Source organism: Vanellus vanellus, assembly GCF_965231255.1.
Source record: "Vanellus vanellus genome assembly, chromosome: 16".
NCBI lineage: Eukaryota > Metazoa > Chordata > Aves > Charadriiformes > Charadriidae > Vanellus > Vanellus vanellus.
In genome coordinates, this window is record NC_138921.1 from 12,920,933 (window position 1) to 12,935,046 (window position 14,114).

General features: G+C 56.1%; 1 protein-coding gene across 1 annotated transcript in view; it reads left to right on the plus strand.

Moving 5' to 3' along the window:
* Positions 1–14,114, plus strand: part of NCOR2 (nuclear receptor corepressor 2) — a 258,054-nt gene that overhangs the window by 154,933 nt on the left and 89,007 nt on the right. The window contains exons 9-11 of the mRNA XM_082491424.1: positions 6,239–6,305; positions 11,647–11,834; positions 13,180–13,276. Coding sequence (XP_082347550.1) covers positions 6,239–6,305; positions 11,647–11,834; positions 13,180–13,276 — 352 coding nt within the window. The remainder of the gene's footprint in view (positions 1–6,238; positions 6,306–11,646; positions 11,835–13,179; positions 13,277–14,114) is intronic.

Below are 14,114 nucleotides of genomic sequence, written 5' to 3' on the forward strand. Positions count from 1 at the left end.
TCCGACGGTACGTCCGGAGCTGGGAAACTCTACCGCTCTGAGAACAGAGGCGCGAACGGCGCTGGGGGTTTAGTCCATCGCAATGCTTAAGGGCTCTGGGGAAAATTAACTAGAGATCCGCTTTGCTTTTCCTCCCCAGAACGTGTTTCTGAATATTGCGAGGCAACTGCTCCGAGCAGCTGCCCTTCCAGCACCGGGCCCTGCCTTGGGGTTAATAGGTTACAGTGTGTTACCAGCTGGAGCCCCGTGCTCTGGCCGTTTCGGAGCAGGGAAATGAATGAGCGCAGTGACCCGTGACGAGGGTGACCTGCTCCCTGCCCTCTCCGCAGGGCGTCTTGCAGCTGGAGGAGTAGGGAATCGGTGAGCGCCCTGAGCTGTGGCTTGGGATCCTGGCACCAGCGCCGCATAGGAGCGGACGTACCTGGGGGGGACGCAACCGTTTCCGTACGCTCTCCGTTGCCTCTGGGCTGGTTTCACCTTGGAGCATCCTTGCTGTGCTCCTCGGGTCCTGTGGGTTGCCGACCTCCGGGCTCACTGGCAGCACTTTGTCTGGCCGGAGTTGCCGGGAGGCTCCTCCGTTTCCCACCCTCGCCTGCACGATCAGTCTGGCTGTGCAATGGCTTTGCCAGCTGCTCGCCGCCTCCTTCCCGTCGCTCTTTGCAGGCTTGATCCCTACTTTGTTTGCCCTGGCTGTCTGATGAAAGACGTTCCTGTGTAATTAAATACCCCTGATTAATTTTGATCAAATAGCAAACTTCCTTTCATCTCGTCTTGCAGCGGCTGAAGGTCTCTGCGGGCAGGCTCGGCCAGGTGTGCTGCGGTGCATCGGCTCTTTGTATCCTTGGGAGTCTTATCCCAAGGCTTTGGCAGTGTCCACGCGTGTGTAGACCCCGGCCCTGACGCGCATGCGCGCGCGCGCATCCTTTTGAGATAGCAGCCTTCGGAAGGATCGTCGCCAAGTCATTCACGTGTCCCCGAGCCAAGTAACTCAAAAGTCAGCGGTACGGGTTCTCTCCTTGACTGGCTCCATTGTGAAAGCCAAAAAACAAAACCAACCTTGCGCCAAGCCGGTGAAGGTGGAAGCGGCTGCTCCCGCGGGGCTGCCTTTGCCGTGCTCGGAGCGGGAGACGTGTTTCAGTCGGTGGTTTGGAGGCCGGTGCTGAGAACCACGCGCGGCTGTGGGGCTCACCAGTTAGGTCAGTGGGGCTGTGGGATGAGGATGAGTTACGTGAGGATGAAAAGCTCTTGCAGAATCACACCCAAAATTATAGACAATATTTGAATCCCACTTCCTGCACTGGTGGTAGGTGACGTCAAACATCAGGTTTTGAGTTTGGTTTACCTTGTGTGATCTGTTCCTTCCTGCTGCGTGCCAGTGCCTGTGGGGACCTGCTGGGCACTGGTGGGGCTGTCCCAGGCTCCCCGCTTGGGTCGTGCCCCATTTCAGGCTGCTGCCTGGTACCGGGGCTCTTGCCACACTTGTCCAGTTCATACCTGGCCTCTAAAGCAGGAGACCCGCTGCTCCTGAGAGCCTCTGCCCCCCCAGACTACAAACAAATGGGCCTCTGATGTGGGAAGAACCCTGAATCGCCCACAGCCTCTGTGGCAGGCTCAGCTTCGCCGTGCCCTGCTGGGGTGGTGGAAGGAGACCAGCGCCGGCTGAGGTCACCAGCAATGAGGGCCGAAGTTCTCAAGGCGTTCGCAGAGCAGTCAGAGGGGAGCAGCAGCCCTGGGCTCCCAGCGGGAGGCTGCACCTCCCCACGAGTGGCCAAGAGCCATTGTTTCGGGGACTGGCTGGCTGGAGGTGACTCCATGCCTGAAGTCTGCAAAAGCTCCAAAGGTCTGTGGCTCTCTGGAGAAGGCCATGGTGGTCGTGTGACCTGCACTGGCTGATCTCCTCCCTCTCTGCAGAGCAGCAGAGAAGGTGCGGGAAAAGCTCCTCTGATGACCAAAGCTTTCGGCACAGAGAAGGTAACGTGGTGAGGATGTGGTGTCCTCACCTCAGAGAAGAGCTGCCTTGAGAGGGAAGCATTAGAAATGTATAAAACTGGGGCTGCTCTGGAGTGGGGGAGTGGGAAACTTGTAGTCGCCGTGTCATTGCAGCCGGTGCTGGGGGACGCTACGTGAAGCTGAGAGCCTGCCTGGATGAGGGCTTTCCCGCTGGGCACACCGGGGAGCTGTGGAGCCCATGGCTGTGGGGAAGGCAGAAACACAGATGGGCTCCAGTGGTGATTAGATGAATTGTTGACCGCAAAGATGGGGATGTGCCATCTGGCAGCCCCCAAACACCAGCTCGCCAGAAGCTGGGTGGGCTCCATGTCTTGCTGGGTCCATCCCAGCCTGCCCCTGCCTTGGCAGAGCGGCTGCGTGGGGACACGCCAAGGACAGGGCAGGGAACTCGTGCGTCCTCCCAGTCCGGCTTGGTATGCGATGTGCCAGCACAGCAATACTTAAAACTGTCCACAAGAGTCACTGTTGCTTTATCTAAGGAGCTTCCACTCCTTCTGCCTACGAACTGCCTGACTTCTTCCCCCGGTGGATGGAGGCTGTGCGGTTCACATCTCCATCCCGGACGCTTTTCTTGTGCCCCAGCAAAGCGCAGCGGGGGAGCTGCGGGGATTCGGGCCACCGAGGAGGATGATGAGGGAGGGCTGGCGCATCGCGAGGGCGACCTTTCCCCGCGTGCTGCTCCACGCTGGTTATTTCTGTGCAGGACTCCCAGCAGACAGCCCTTACCTTCCCCGCCTGCGCCGCAGCGGTCGCGCTCGGCTCTTTGATTTGCCCAGGGAGCACAGCGTGTGCTTCGCAGACGCGTGGCCCCAACTAACCTCTCTGCAAATGGTTTCTAAGTAACAGCAGTACACGCAGTGAGATAAACTGTGAAACCTATTTATATTTACCCGGATTGTATTAACCTTTGAAAGGTTGACCTTATGCAAAAAAAAAAAAAAAAAGAAAAAGAAAAAAAGATAAAGTGGCAAAAACATTTCGGGCATGAGGGGGTTTGTTGTTTTTAATCCTTTCGCTCTCTGATTGCTTCAGCCTTGGTGGTGGTAAACATACCCCGGCTTTCAAGGCATTCCTGATTTTTGCAGCTGCGGAGCCATTTAGTCTTTGCCTGCGTGAGCACTTTCAAGGTCAGCCGTGATGCAAAACTCAAGGCCACCCATCAGCTGCGTAAGAGCTGCTAATTTGCTTCATTGCCTCTCCTGCCTCCCCATGACTGGTGCGGCAGATCCAGCAGCAGCGTGTCAAAGCCCCGCGTTGCTCCTGGAGGTGGCCCAGGCTGGCGTGGGGAGGGCAGGGGTTGATTTAGCTGCGCTGGCCCCAAGGGACAATCCGTGAGCCCTTGCTGGGGGCCATCCCACACCTCATCATCCTTAGCATCACCCCAGCGGTTTCCCAGTGTTGGAGTTTCCACCAGAGGTGGAATAAACAACCAAACAAGGGGAATGTGTCTTTTGGGCGCAGTCTCCCGTCGGAGCTTGTTTGTGCAGAGCTGAAGCCCTGGAAGGAAATCTGTCCGACGGGGTCTCTGCGGGAGACCCTGCGAACTCGGGGCAAACTCGCCGCGTGCGATGCGAAGGGATGCGGGAGCACGCGAGGAGCCGGGGCTCGGTCGGACAGAGAGCCCGCGGGCACGCAGGGCAAACGGGTGCTGGCCACCGCTGGACCGACCTCGCCTGTGGGTGCAGAGCTGGAGGCACTGGAGCATTCGGCGCAGCCCCGCTCCTCATTTCTCACGCCTCCCTCCCTGCACGAGCGGGCAGACATCACTGCAGCTCCGTGCCTCAGTTTCCCTCATTTTTGGAGGCAAGTGAATGCTGTTTGCACAGAGGTGAGCGGTGAGCCGGTCACCTGCAACCCTCTCTGAGGCTCCTCGCGGGATGCACCGCCCAGACAGAAACAAAAGGCAGTGGCGTTGCGTGATCCAGCAGGGAGAAGCCTTTGGCAGCAATGTTTATTAATATATCTAACGAGGTGGCCTCTGGTCTTTGTAGTGCAGCCCGGAACAATAGCGAGTCCTTCATAAACGTACTGCCAACAAAGAGCAAAGGCAGAAATTGCCCCGTGCGTGGATTTATTAGGTTTTTTTTCCCCCTCAGAGATCAATGCCACTATGATTTTTGAAACAGAGTCGAAGGACGTGATTTGATATTCCCACCCTCGCTCAGAAAACCTTTGTGGATCCGAATATCTGCTCTGCAGGAGCCGTCAGCCCCCTCGCCTGGCTCTGCCTTCTGCCGACGCTGGTGCTGCCTGGAATTGGGAGCGCACGGGGATTTGGGGCTGTGCGGCTCAAGCTGGGGATACTGGAGTCTGTTCCCAGCCGGTTGCTGGTGTTTTGCATTGGTAGGAGGAGTTAGGAGCGCCGCTTGCTAGCGCTGCCTTGGAGATCAAGGTCTATTTTTTGCACCAAAGCGTTGAAGGCAAAGGCAAAGTCAAAGGGAATGAAGATGTAGCGCAGCTCAGGCAGTGTTCAGGGACTCCGCGTGTATCCCATACCTCTGGTAACTAATTAAGAGGGGAAAATTTACTATTAGGGCTGAGAATCAATGCGTTTCCTCCTTGGTAAACTAAAAAGAGGCCACAAAACTGAGTGTGGCCGTGGGGTGCTGGAGAAGAAATCATCCCTGTCCCAACTCCTGCTGCCTTTCCTCCAGCAGCCGAACTTGGTCGTGGAGGTGGTGGTGGTTGAAGACCCCATGCCCAAGGAATTGCTGTCCTAAATAAACCTGCTAATTATTGGGTGCCAATATCACGGCGGTGCCCCCAGGCGCTGCTCCGGGTCCCCACGTGCAGGCAGCCTGGATCCGCCGGCACGCTGCCGGAGCGGAGGTGCAGCCTTGGCGATGGGCCGGAGGGACGTGGGGTCCCCAGGGCAGCGCGTGCTGCGGGATGGCTGTCCGTCCCCATGGGCGCCCGTGCAACGGTTTCAGCGATGTAGCGAGAAGAGGGTTTGAGAAGTGAAAAATTTGGATACTTTCTGGGATGCTCTCTATCCCCAAATTAAGCCAGGACTGCCCCCCATCCTTCTTCATCCATCATCCCCCGTCCATCACTTAGAAGTGAGCCGGACCCTCTGTCCCTTCCCAAACAGGGTCTTTTGCTCCTGAATATGCTTAGGGATTTATGGGGGGAGGAGGGTGTTTTCTCCCCTCCCCACTAGCCAGGCAGGGAGGGGGGTAAGGAAGCAGCAAGGGTGTCTCTTCCTTCTCCTAAATCCTGCCAAACATGCCTACGTGAGACTGTTAAGCTCCTGATCGCTAATACGCGCCCCAGCTCTGCCTTTAATCGGGATAAAAGAGTGAAGGAAACTCCTCTGCCCCGGTCTCTACCTTTTACCTAGAGGTTTTATTGCTGGGAATATTAGGAGGAGGAACAACGGTAGGAGCTCGGCTCTCGGGTTCGCGCAGACTCCGGGAGCTCGCGCAGCCTTCGCAGCTCCTTACCGCTTCGGCCCCGCTTCCCTTTGAGCAGTTATTTCACGCTGCCTTTAGAAAGCAGAAAGAAGAAGAGACCGGGGCGGGGGGGTCTGGGCGGACGCCGGGTGGGTTGTGGTTGCAGTGGCCGATTTCTCTCTTGAGGTCCCAAATCTGCGAGCGGCTGAACTTTTTCCTGGCTGGTTTGTTTGCAGCTTTGTTAGGCACGGCTCCAGGGGAGCGGGAGCCCCATACGCGCCGCGAGCCCTGCTGCCATTCCGGCCTCCGGATCGGTGCCTCGGAGCCCGGGGTGACCAACCCCTGGGGAGCGTGTGGGCGCTCACAGCTCCCTCGCTGCTGGCCCTGGGGACCGGGGCGGCTCCGGGTGGCAGAGCTTGGCCCCAGCCCCCCCGACTCTTGGGAGCCCACTGGGATTTTGCAGATGAAAAGGTAAAGATAATCAAGAACCAGCCTGGCCCACTGGTAAACGCAGAGGTGAAATTCCGCCCGCCGTCAGTGCACAGGAAAGGTTTGCAGAAATGGGAGTTTGTAATTTTAGTTCTCAACTTTAGTCCTGGTTTTACCAACAGATATGGGCGGCGTTCCTCACGTTGGAGGGTTTGTTGGTCTTTAAAGCTGGCACAAGGTCCCTAGAGAACCACACTTGCTGCTCTGAAGTTGATGCAGTTGTGAGTTAAGGTGGAGACTACGCTGCGAACCCCTTTGGGCGTAGGGAGACGCCGGCGTGGGATTTGAGCCGCCTTGTTAATCGCATCTCATCTTTTTTTTTTTTTTTTTTTTTTTTTCTTTTACAGAAACCAGGCAATGCGGAAAAAGTTAATTTTGTACTTTAAGAGGAGAAATCATGCTCGCAAACAGTGGGTAAGTGATTCCCTTATACCTTATTTTATATGTGTAAAGCAGCGTAATTTATTATGTGAGAAAGAAGAGGACATTTTCCAGCAGAGAGGTGCTGGTGCTCAGTACGTTCCTGTCGCATTGCCGTGGTTTCTCTTACGCTTAAAATAACTTGGATGTAAAGGAGAGGTCCCCGATCCTGCTGGAGGCAGCACCTCCCTCCGCACGCACCCCCTGCGGAGCCAACACAGGGGGGTTGGCTTAATCACAGCGGAGCCCTCCATTGATCTCAGGGAGCCCATTCACAGCGTAAACATCTATTTTGTGAGTAATGGAACCCAAAGAGAGGTGTGAAACAAGCTGACTCTGCTTCCGATAAATGGTCTGAAGTCTGATCTGACTCCTTCCGTCTGACCGCAGAGCGATGTTCTAGGAATTTGTGGTTTCAAACAAAAATCAGGCTCTGCACCAGCTCATTTCCAGGCAGCTTTGCCTGCAAGATCGTTCCAGCGTCCTTCAAGGAGATGGTTCTCGGTGAGGTAAGGGGGAAGGTGGGCTTTATTATGAGACTTCAAAGGCGTTTGTTGCAAGTCCCTAGTAAAGAGAGGAGAAAGTTCAAGTGGGATTTACAGAATTTATGCATTTTTGGCGCTGACAGCTGCTTGCGGTAGTCGCCAGTGGGGGCTGGGAAGCGCAACCAGCACAGAAAGGGAAATGCCCGAAGCGACTGACAGCCCCCAGCGGGAAGGTGGATTTTGCGGTGTCTTTCCGCGAAGGGTGATTCAGCTCACGGCGCGGGGCTTCGTGTTTTACGTGGCAGACGTAAATACCAGTGCCTGAGTTGGTCTCTCTGTCTCTGTCCCGGGGCAGGCTCGCGTGCCGACGGCAGCATCTTAATTTGCCAATGGTGCAGGTTTTCTGAACGTCTTTGGTGCTGGTTTTGGACAGAAGTGCTCCGGTTGGGAGGAATTATTGGAAAAATTCAAAGTAATGAGCCTGGGAAGTGGTTTGAAGGCTCTGCCTTTAAAAGCAGCTTTCAATACAGACATTTCTGAGCCAGTGATCAAATTATTTTCTTATTTATGGTGAACAAAGCATGTTCCTTTTCTTTCCCACGCTTCGTTTTTCTCCCCACTTTTGTAGCAATCTTCCAAAAGCCACAGATGTTGGACTCCAAAGGGTTGGTTGTGCCTCCCCTTTGTGTCCGAATCCGTGTGCGTTTAGGCTTTTCCGTGATAACCTTTTCTTCCAGGTTTCTAGCAAGGGCCTCACACCTTCAGGGCTGCTCGGGGCACCTTGCCTGCCGCAGCTGAGGACTTCTGCCGTTGTGGGAAGCGGATCAGTATTTCCCTCCTCAAAACAGGGATTGCAAAACATCGTGTGGTTTTATTGGAGCCAGAAAGGAACTGCCCAGGAGCTGCTTTCTGGTGGAAACATCCGGTTACTGGGCTTAATCGACAGTGAGTCGCTCTGTTGTGAATATCAAGGAGCTGGGGAAGAAGGTTTAATTAGGTTGTGAGAGCACAGTTCCTAAAATACGGCTTGCAGTAAAGTCGCCTGTCATGCAAAATAGGTGAATTTCTGCCAGCCAGTTTATTCAGTGTCCTTGAAAGGGAATTTTTCAGTTTAGGGAAGCATTTTGCCTATTCTACAAAATAGGCGACATACGGTTGCTGAATTTGCAAAGCGAATCCATTTGCTGATTCTGTTTGCAAAATGGGTACGCTTAGCTATTTTTCTGCCTATTTTGTAGCAGACCCTATTTTTAGCAAAGCCCATCTACTTGCCAACGTTTCTTTCTGGCTCTTTTACTTTCTGGGGTATCGTCGCTGCCCCGGGCTGGCTGGAGCGGGGTCAGAGCTCGGTGCCTGCAGGGTCCAGCCCTGAGAGCCCCAGCAGAGCATCTGCTGGGCTTCCTCCTGCCTCCACCGCGCGCTCGACACAGCAGAGGACATCTAACTGCCATCAGGGGAGTGATGCTGCAGAGAGAGAAGGGTAAAGGGAGCTGTTCTGGCCGTAAGAGGTTTATCTCCATCCGCCAGGGAAGCAAAACCGGGGGGCTTGTATAGGAATTGGACCGGTTCCTCCTGTCACCTTCGCTTTTCCCCTCCCCTCCGGAGAGCCGCTCCGTTCCCTGGAGCTGCGAGAGCGTGGGCTGCGGGAGGGCTCGGGCTTGGCACAGCCTACAAACTGCCTTCAGCTGCTACGGCGGCGTTACTATTCATCCATTTTTAGATACGCATGTCAGGTCCGATTTGGCTCGCCATCACTTACTTGTATGATTGAGAGGCTGATGGGCTGCTGAGCCCAGCCGGGAAGAGGAGCGGAGGAAGCACCGGTGCTAAAAGCCAGCACAGACGGTCGCTTGCTTAAAGGCTGCTCAGAGGATGCTTGAAGAAGGAATAGACGCTGAAATGCCTGACTGGGAGCTTCTCCTGGTGATGAAGCTGTGAAGATCTGGCGGATGCACCGTGCTATAAGGTGCCTGTAATCTTGGCTTTTGAAGGATGGCAAAAGATTGCAGGGGGCACGTGTCCCGGCTGGACGAAGAAGTGCTAGACAAGGATGCTGCAGACCAGCCCCGCTGTGGCGGGGTTTGAAGCTTGCATGGCGGGAAGGATCTCCTTGCTCCATGGTGGGAAGGGGCTTTAAGAATGCAGATGTAAGCCAGAAGTGCTCGGGCGGTCCCTAACAGAGCTGTGCTCTGGGGAGCTGAGTTGTGTGAGCAGGGAGCTTTGGTACTGCCGGGGTGTGAGCACACTGCTGGGGAAATCAAGAAAAAATGTTGCTTTTTCCATTTGCAAATACCAGTTCCTTAAATGAGGATATTCTGGATAAAGATTTCATCAAGTTGTCCCAAAGAGAGGAGGAAAAGGAAGAAAAAGAGCCACCCTTCCAGCTGTGAAACAGCCCGGCGGCTGTGCCGGGGCAGCGGCGATGCAGGACCCAGCGCCGGCTCGTTTCCACGGGGGATGAAAAACCTTTCAAAGCCTCGAAGCTTTGCACCGGAGCGAGCCCTCCCTCCCGCTGGGCTGCCCCCCGGCCGCGCCGCAGGCTGGCACACAGCGCGGGGCACCAGCTGCCTCCCGGCACTGAGGCTTCATAAACTTCGCAGGGTATTTTTAGCCTCTTCCCAAATGCGACGCTCTGAAAGCAGGAGGATGTAGCAGATTTGCTGGCAGGGTGGGAGCTCTCATTTTCAGGGGGCTGATAGCATCGCTCCAGGAGGGGTAAAAATGCGGCAGCTGTGATTTCTCCGAGCTGCCGCGGTTTGTTGGCGCTACCTATAGCTCCTTGCCTGTGGCACGAGATTCCCCTTGGCAGCTTTCAGGGTGGTTTTATTTTGGTTCTCGCCCCTTGCTTTCATTTTATGGCTATTTCCTTTAGCTCCGATGAAACCCAAGCATCTCCTCTGCATCCGTGCGGGGAAGGAAAGCCTCTGGCTCCAGGTGTGCAAGTGGGAATTAATTTATTTGCGGGGGAGGGTGTTAGTCTGCATCAGCTGTGGTCTTTGAGATGCTTTGTCCACCCCACGTTATCGTCAGGGTGTTTCCAAAAGGCCACAGGAGCACAGGAGGTGTTGCTGCGCTTGGGTTAACAGCAGGTCGGGGATGGCTGGACCAAACCCACGTGCCAGGATCGACGCGACACCGGCTGCGGGTTGCTGCGGGCACCGGGCACCAGTGCCGGGCTGTTGGAGCTGCTGGTGCTTGGGGTCCGTGGCACAACTGACCCGCTCGGCTCTGCGTAACGCAGCTGCCTCCTGACCCGGAATTGGGCGTTTCCATCGGTTTGGGGATTTTTTTACCTCTCCCCATATTTTTTTTTTTTTTGGTGGTGGCTGAGAGAGAGTGAGACGAGAGCAGAGCGCATCTGGGAAGTCCTGCAGCCTTGGACTTCCCTCCAGTCATGGGGTGGCGATGGCAAGAGATGAGTTTAGTTCTTTGATATTTGGATTCCCCAGGTCTCTGCTGCGGTGCCGAGTGTGCCGGTGCCGAGTGTGCCGGTGCTGAGCCGCCCGTTCTGGAAAGCGGCGTAGGGGGCAGGAGGGGACCTGGGGTTTGCCATTGATGATTTTGCGGAGCGACATCTGCTTTCGCTTCCTGGTTCGGGGCCTAGAAGGCATTTGTTTCACGCAAAATGAAACCTTAAAACCCCCTCTGGTCACCCAGCTGCTCTCATGTGAGGCTGGGCGCCATCGCTCCTGTCACTGCTGCAGCCATTGGGGACGATGGCTGGGTGTCTTCTCGGTGTGGACCTCTCCTGTCCGTGGGCATCCTTCTCCAGCAAGAGGGTGGCCGGAGGAGGGAGGAGCGATTCGGGGATGGGGAGGGGGTGGGGAGAGGTTCATTTGTGTTGTAAATGATCTTTGAATGTTATGGTTACTGGGGTGGTCCCATCACTGCCGGGGAGGAGTGCGGTGCTGGACCTGTGGGGGCGGCTGGGAGGGTGTGCTGTGAGGACGTCACCTGGGCGGACGTGGCCTGGAAACCCTTCACAGCACCACGTTTCGGCAGAGCCTGGGTCTGCCATCAATGAGGATGCGCTCATCCCACTCCTGGGCCAAAAAGGAGGAGCGGCAGCTGACAAAATGCTTTGGTGTTAGTCCTCCTCCAGGACGGTGGAGGAGCTGGGGGCATCATGGCGTGGCTGGACCACCACACCGCAGGGTCTCGGACGGGGGCCGGGTGCCCAGCTCTTGGTTTCGGGGAGCCAGGCCCGTGCGTGGAGCTGCCCTGTGGCCCCGGTCCCGTCGGCGTTGCCGGTGCTGAGCCGTGAGCGCCGGGGCCGGTGTGCGTGGGTGGGAAGGGGTGCCCGGCTGTGGGCGCCTCAGCAAGGCTCTACCCAGCACGGCGAGCCGCCAGCTCCGAAATTACAGCTCTGCACGGCGGGGACCCGCTCTCCTGCCCTCCTGTGTCCCCTCCCAAGGCCATGTTTCGGTCCCTCCTTGCTTGGTGGCCTCAGGCAGGCGAGCGGCCCTCTCCCCGCGCGTGGCCTGCCGTGTCGCAACAGGCGCTCCCTCCCCGGCACCGCGGCTTTGGTTGCCGAATCGAGCACCCAAGGCGCTGGAGGATGCTCAGGCAGAAGGTGCGGTAGGTGAGCAAAGCCACGCTGGGCGGGTCCTGGGTTTCCCACTTTATATTGGGTCTGGAAGGGAAGAGCCTGAGGGTACCTGATGGCCCGTCTTGAGAATTTACCCTTGGGTTGGTCTCAGACCCCGGAGCTCGTCTGTGTCCTAATAAACCATATTTATTTAAGCAACGTGACTCACGCTCAGCCTGAGCAGCCGTCGAGGGAAAGGCCCGGAGGAGCTGCCCTTCCCAGGCACGTCTCCTGAGCTCCCTCTCTCCCTCTGCCCTTTCAGGAACAGAAGTTTTGCCAGCGCTACGACCAGCTGATGGAAGCCTGGGAAAAAAAAGTGGAGCGCATCGAAAATAACCCCCGGCGCCGTGCCAAAGAGAGCAAAGTGCGGGAATACTATGAGAAGCAATTCCCAGAGATCCGGAAGCAGCGGGAACTGCAAGAGCGCATGCAGAGGTTAGAGGAGAAGCGGTAGGAAGGGGCTGAGCTGGTATCGGACAGCCTTTCTCTTTTCTTTGGGGATGGGGGTGGGATTCGTTCGCGGGAGGAGCGGGCTGGGATGGCTGTCGGTCCCTCTTCTCCCCTTCTAGTCGAAGGCAGAAGCCAGCAGGTGAGCAGCGTTGCTGCTTTTTTTCCCCAGGGCGGCTCAGCAGGGTGCCAAGAGAAGGAAAAATGTCGGGAATGTGGTTGCCCATCTCCCCTCTGCTGATGATCTCCCGGCTGGGAGCAAGGGGCAACTCATTTGTGCTGGCTGCCTGACCGGGATGGCGCTAATTACTGCCTTACTGGTGGGCACAAATGAAGATGTACAAGATTTGCAGATGAATTTGGTCATGTTGATGATTTAATACATGCGTGTCCTTTGATCGAAGCCCTGGCAGGGAGAAGAAACATCTGCAGAGGTTATAGCAATGACCGCAAATGACAGGAAGGGAGCAAAGTGTCTCACTGAAAGGGATGTCCCCTGTCTCTCCCATCCACTGGCCATTTTCTCCTCCTCACTGGAAGTGCAATGGAGGTCATGTTGTTTCCTGCCAGGAGGAGGCACGATTTCATGATCTCCACCCTTCGTGCTGAAAATTCTCCCTCCTTCCCATTTGAGCCCCGGGATCGTGCCCAGGGACACCTGCTGTGCGCACCAAACCCTGGTGCCGGCGTCCCGTCCTTGTGCCCCGCAAACAGCTGGATGGGTCCGAACTCCCTTATCGGTGGCTTTATTTTATCTTAAAGAGAAGGGGAGAAATGGTACTGAGAAATGTTTTAAGCTTTTTATGTGTTTAATGAGAAAAGTTTTAATTCCTTGGGATGTGCGGCTGTTACATCAGGCGATACCGGGGGGGATGGATGTCCGTGGCTGGTTTTGATTTAAAAATTCCTGTAGCATTTGCAAACCAGATGCGGTGGCACAGTGCTGACAGCTCGGTGCTGACGCCTTTGTGCCATTGCTGGGGTGCCGTGGACGGGAGAAAATATGGGGGAGAGTATGGTCGGGTATGAAATGTGCTTCTGCTGTAGTGATCCAGGAGGTTGGCACAGGTAAGGAAGGTGGTTTGAAGCTTTCGACTTGTGAGCCCTAAGCCTGGGGGACACAGGGGACGGTGCTCTCTGGGCAGGAGTAAGTGTTGTCAGAGCCCGCGGGGCTGCAGCGGGCACCGTTCCCGCAGCATGGCATGGGGTGGCCTGGGTGAGGTGTTGGGATATGGTCATCACGGAGGTCGACAACGAGGAGAACAGGGCCAGCAAGTTGTCGTGAATGTGGTTTGCTGCTTATGAAACGGAGCAGCAGCGTCTTGAGTGTTTCACTGCGCTTTCCCAGCAGGGTAGGACAGAGGGGCAGCGGCGGGCTCTCCATGTCGGCCGCACGCAGCGAGCACGAGGTGTCAGAAATCATCGACGGGCTCTCAGAACAAGAGGTGAGACCGGGTTGTCCTTTCTCCTCCTCTTCACCCCTCACTCCACTTTTCTCTGAGGAAGCCAGGAGAGTACCACCGGGTCCCATGCGAGGTCCCATAGTGAAACTTGATACCAAATCCTGATACCCTCAGGCCACGCTGTGGTTGGTGAGGTTGCCATGATGCCTAATATGCTTTCTGGAGAGTATCCAAAGTGAGGTGTTCATTTAATACCCAGCAGCGTCTTTCCAGCTGCCTGAGAGATGCAAGAGAGCTGTGCAGTGGCTCTGCAGGAGCAAAACATGGAGCAGAGCACCCCAGGAGCTGGTGGCGAGTGCGTAGGGTTTAGCAGCATTCAAATGCCTCTTAGGGACCTGAAACCCCAGCGTGCTGCTCATCCTGGGTAGCACCCCACAAACACCTCCTGGCTGTTGGTTTAAACTGGAGGTGGAGGTGGGAAGGGAAGGGAAGGGAAGGGAGCCCGCGCCCTGGCTGCCGGGCAGAGGGGTTTTTCTGTTTCTTTTTATTTTGAATGGGCTGTGCGGCTTGACACAGGGGAATCCTATGGAATGAATGGTTTGTACGTGAGCCAGTTGGCCCACATCTTCTGGGAGTGCTCCATTCATCTTGAAACATCCCCGTGACCTTGGCTTCGTTTGGATCTGGTTTCACAAGGGTTCCACACTCTTGGCACGGAGGCGAGCTGCAGTGAACGGATCGCGTTGGGGAGGGGAGAGCAGCCCTTGCCCAGCAATAGCTGAGATGTTTGCTGCCTGCGCGGCACGGTTCGCTCCCTGCCCCGGGTCCCGGGCAGTTTGCTGTTAGCCAGTTAAGGCGACGACCCGGAGGACGCAGAGCT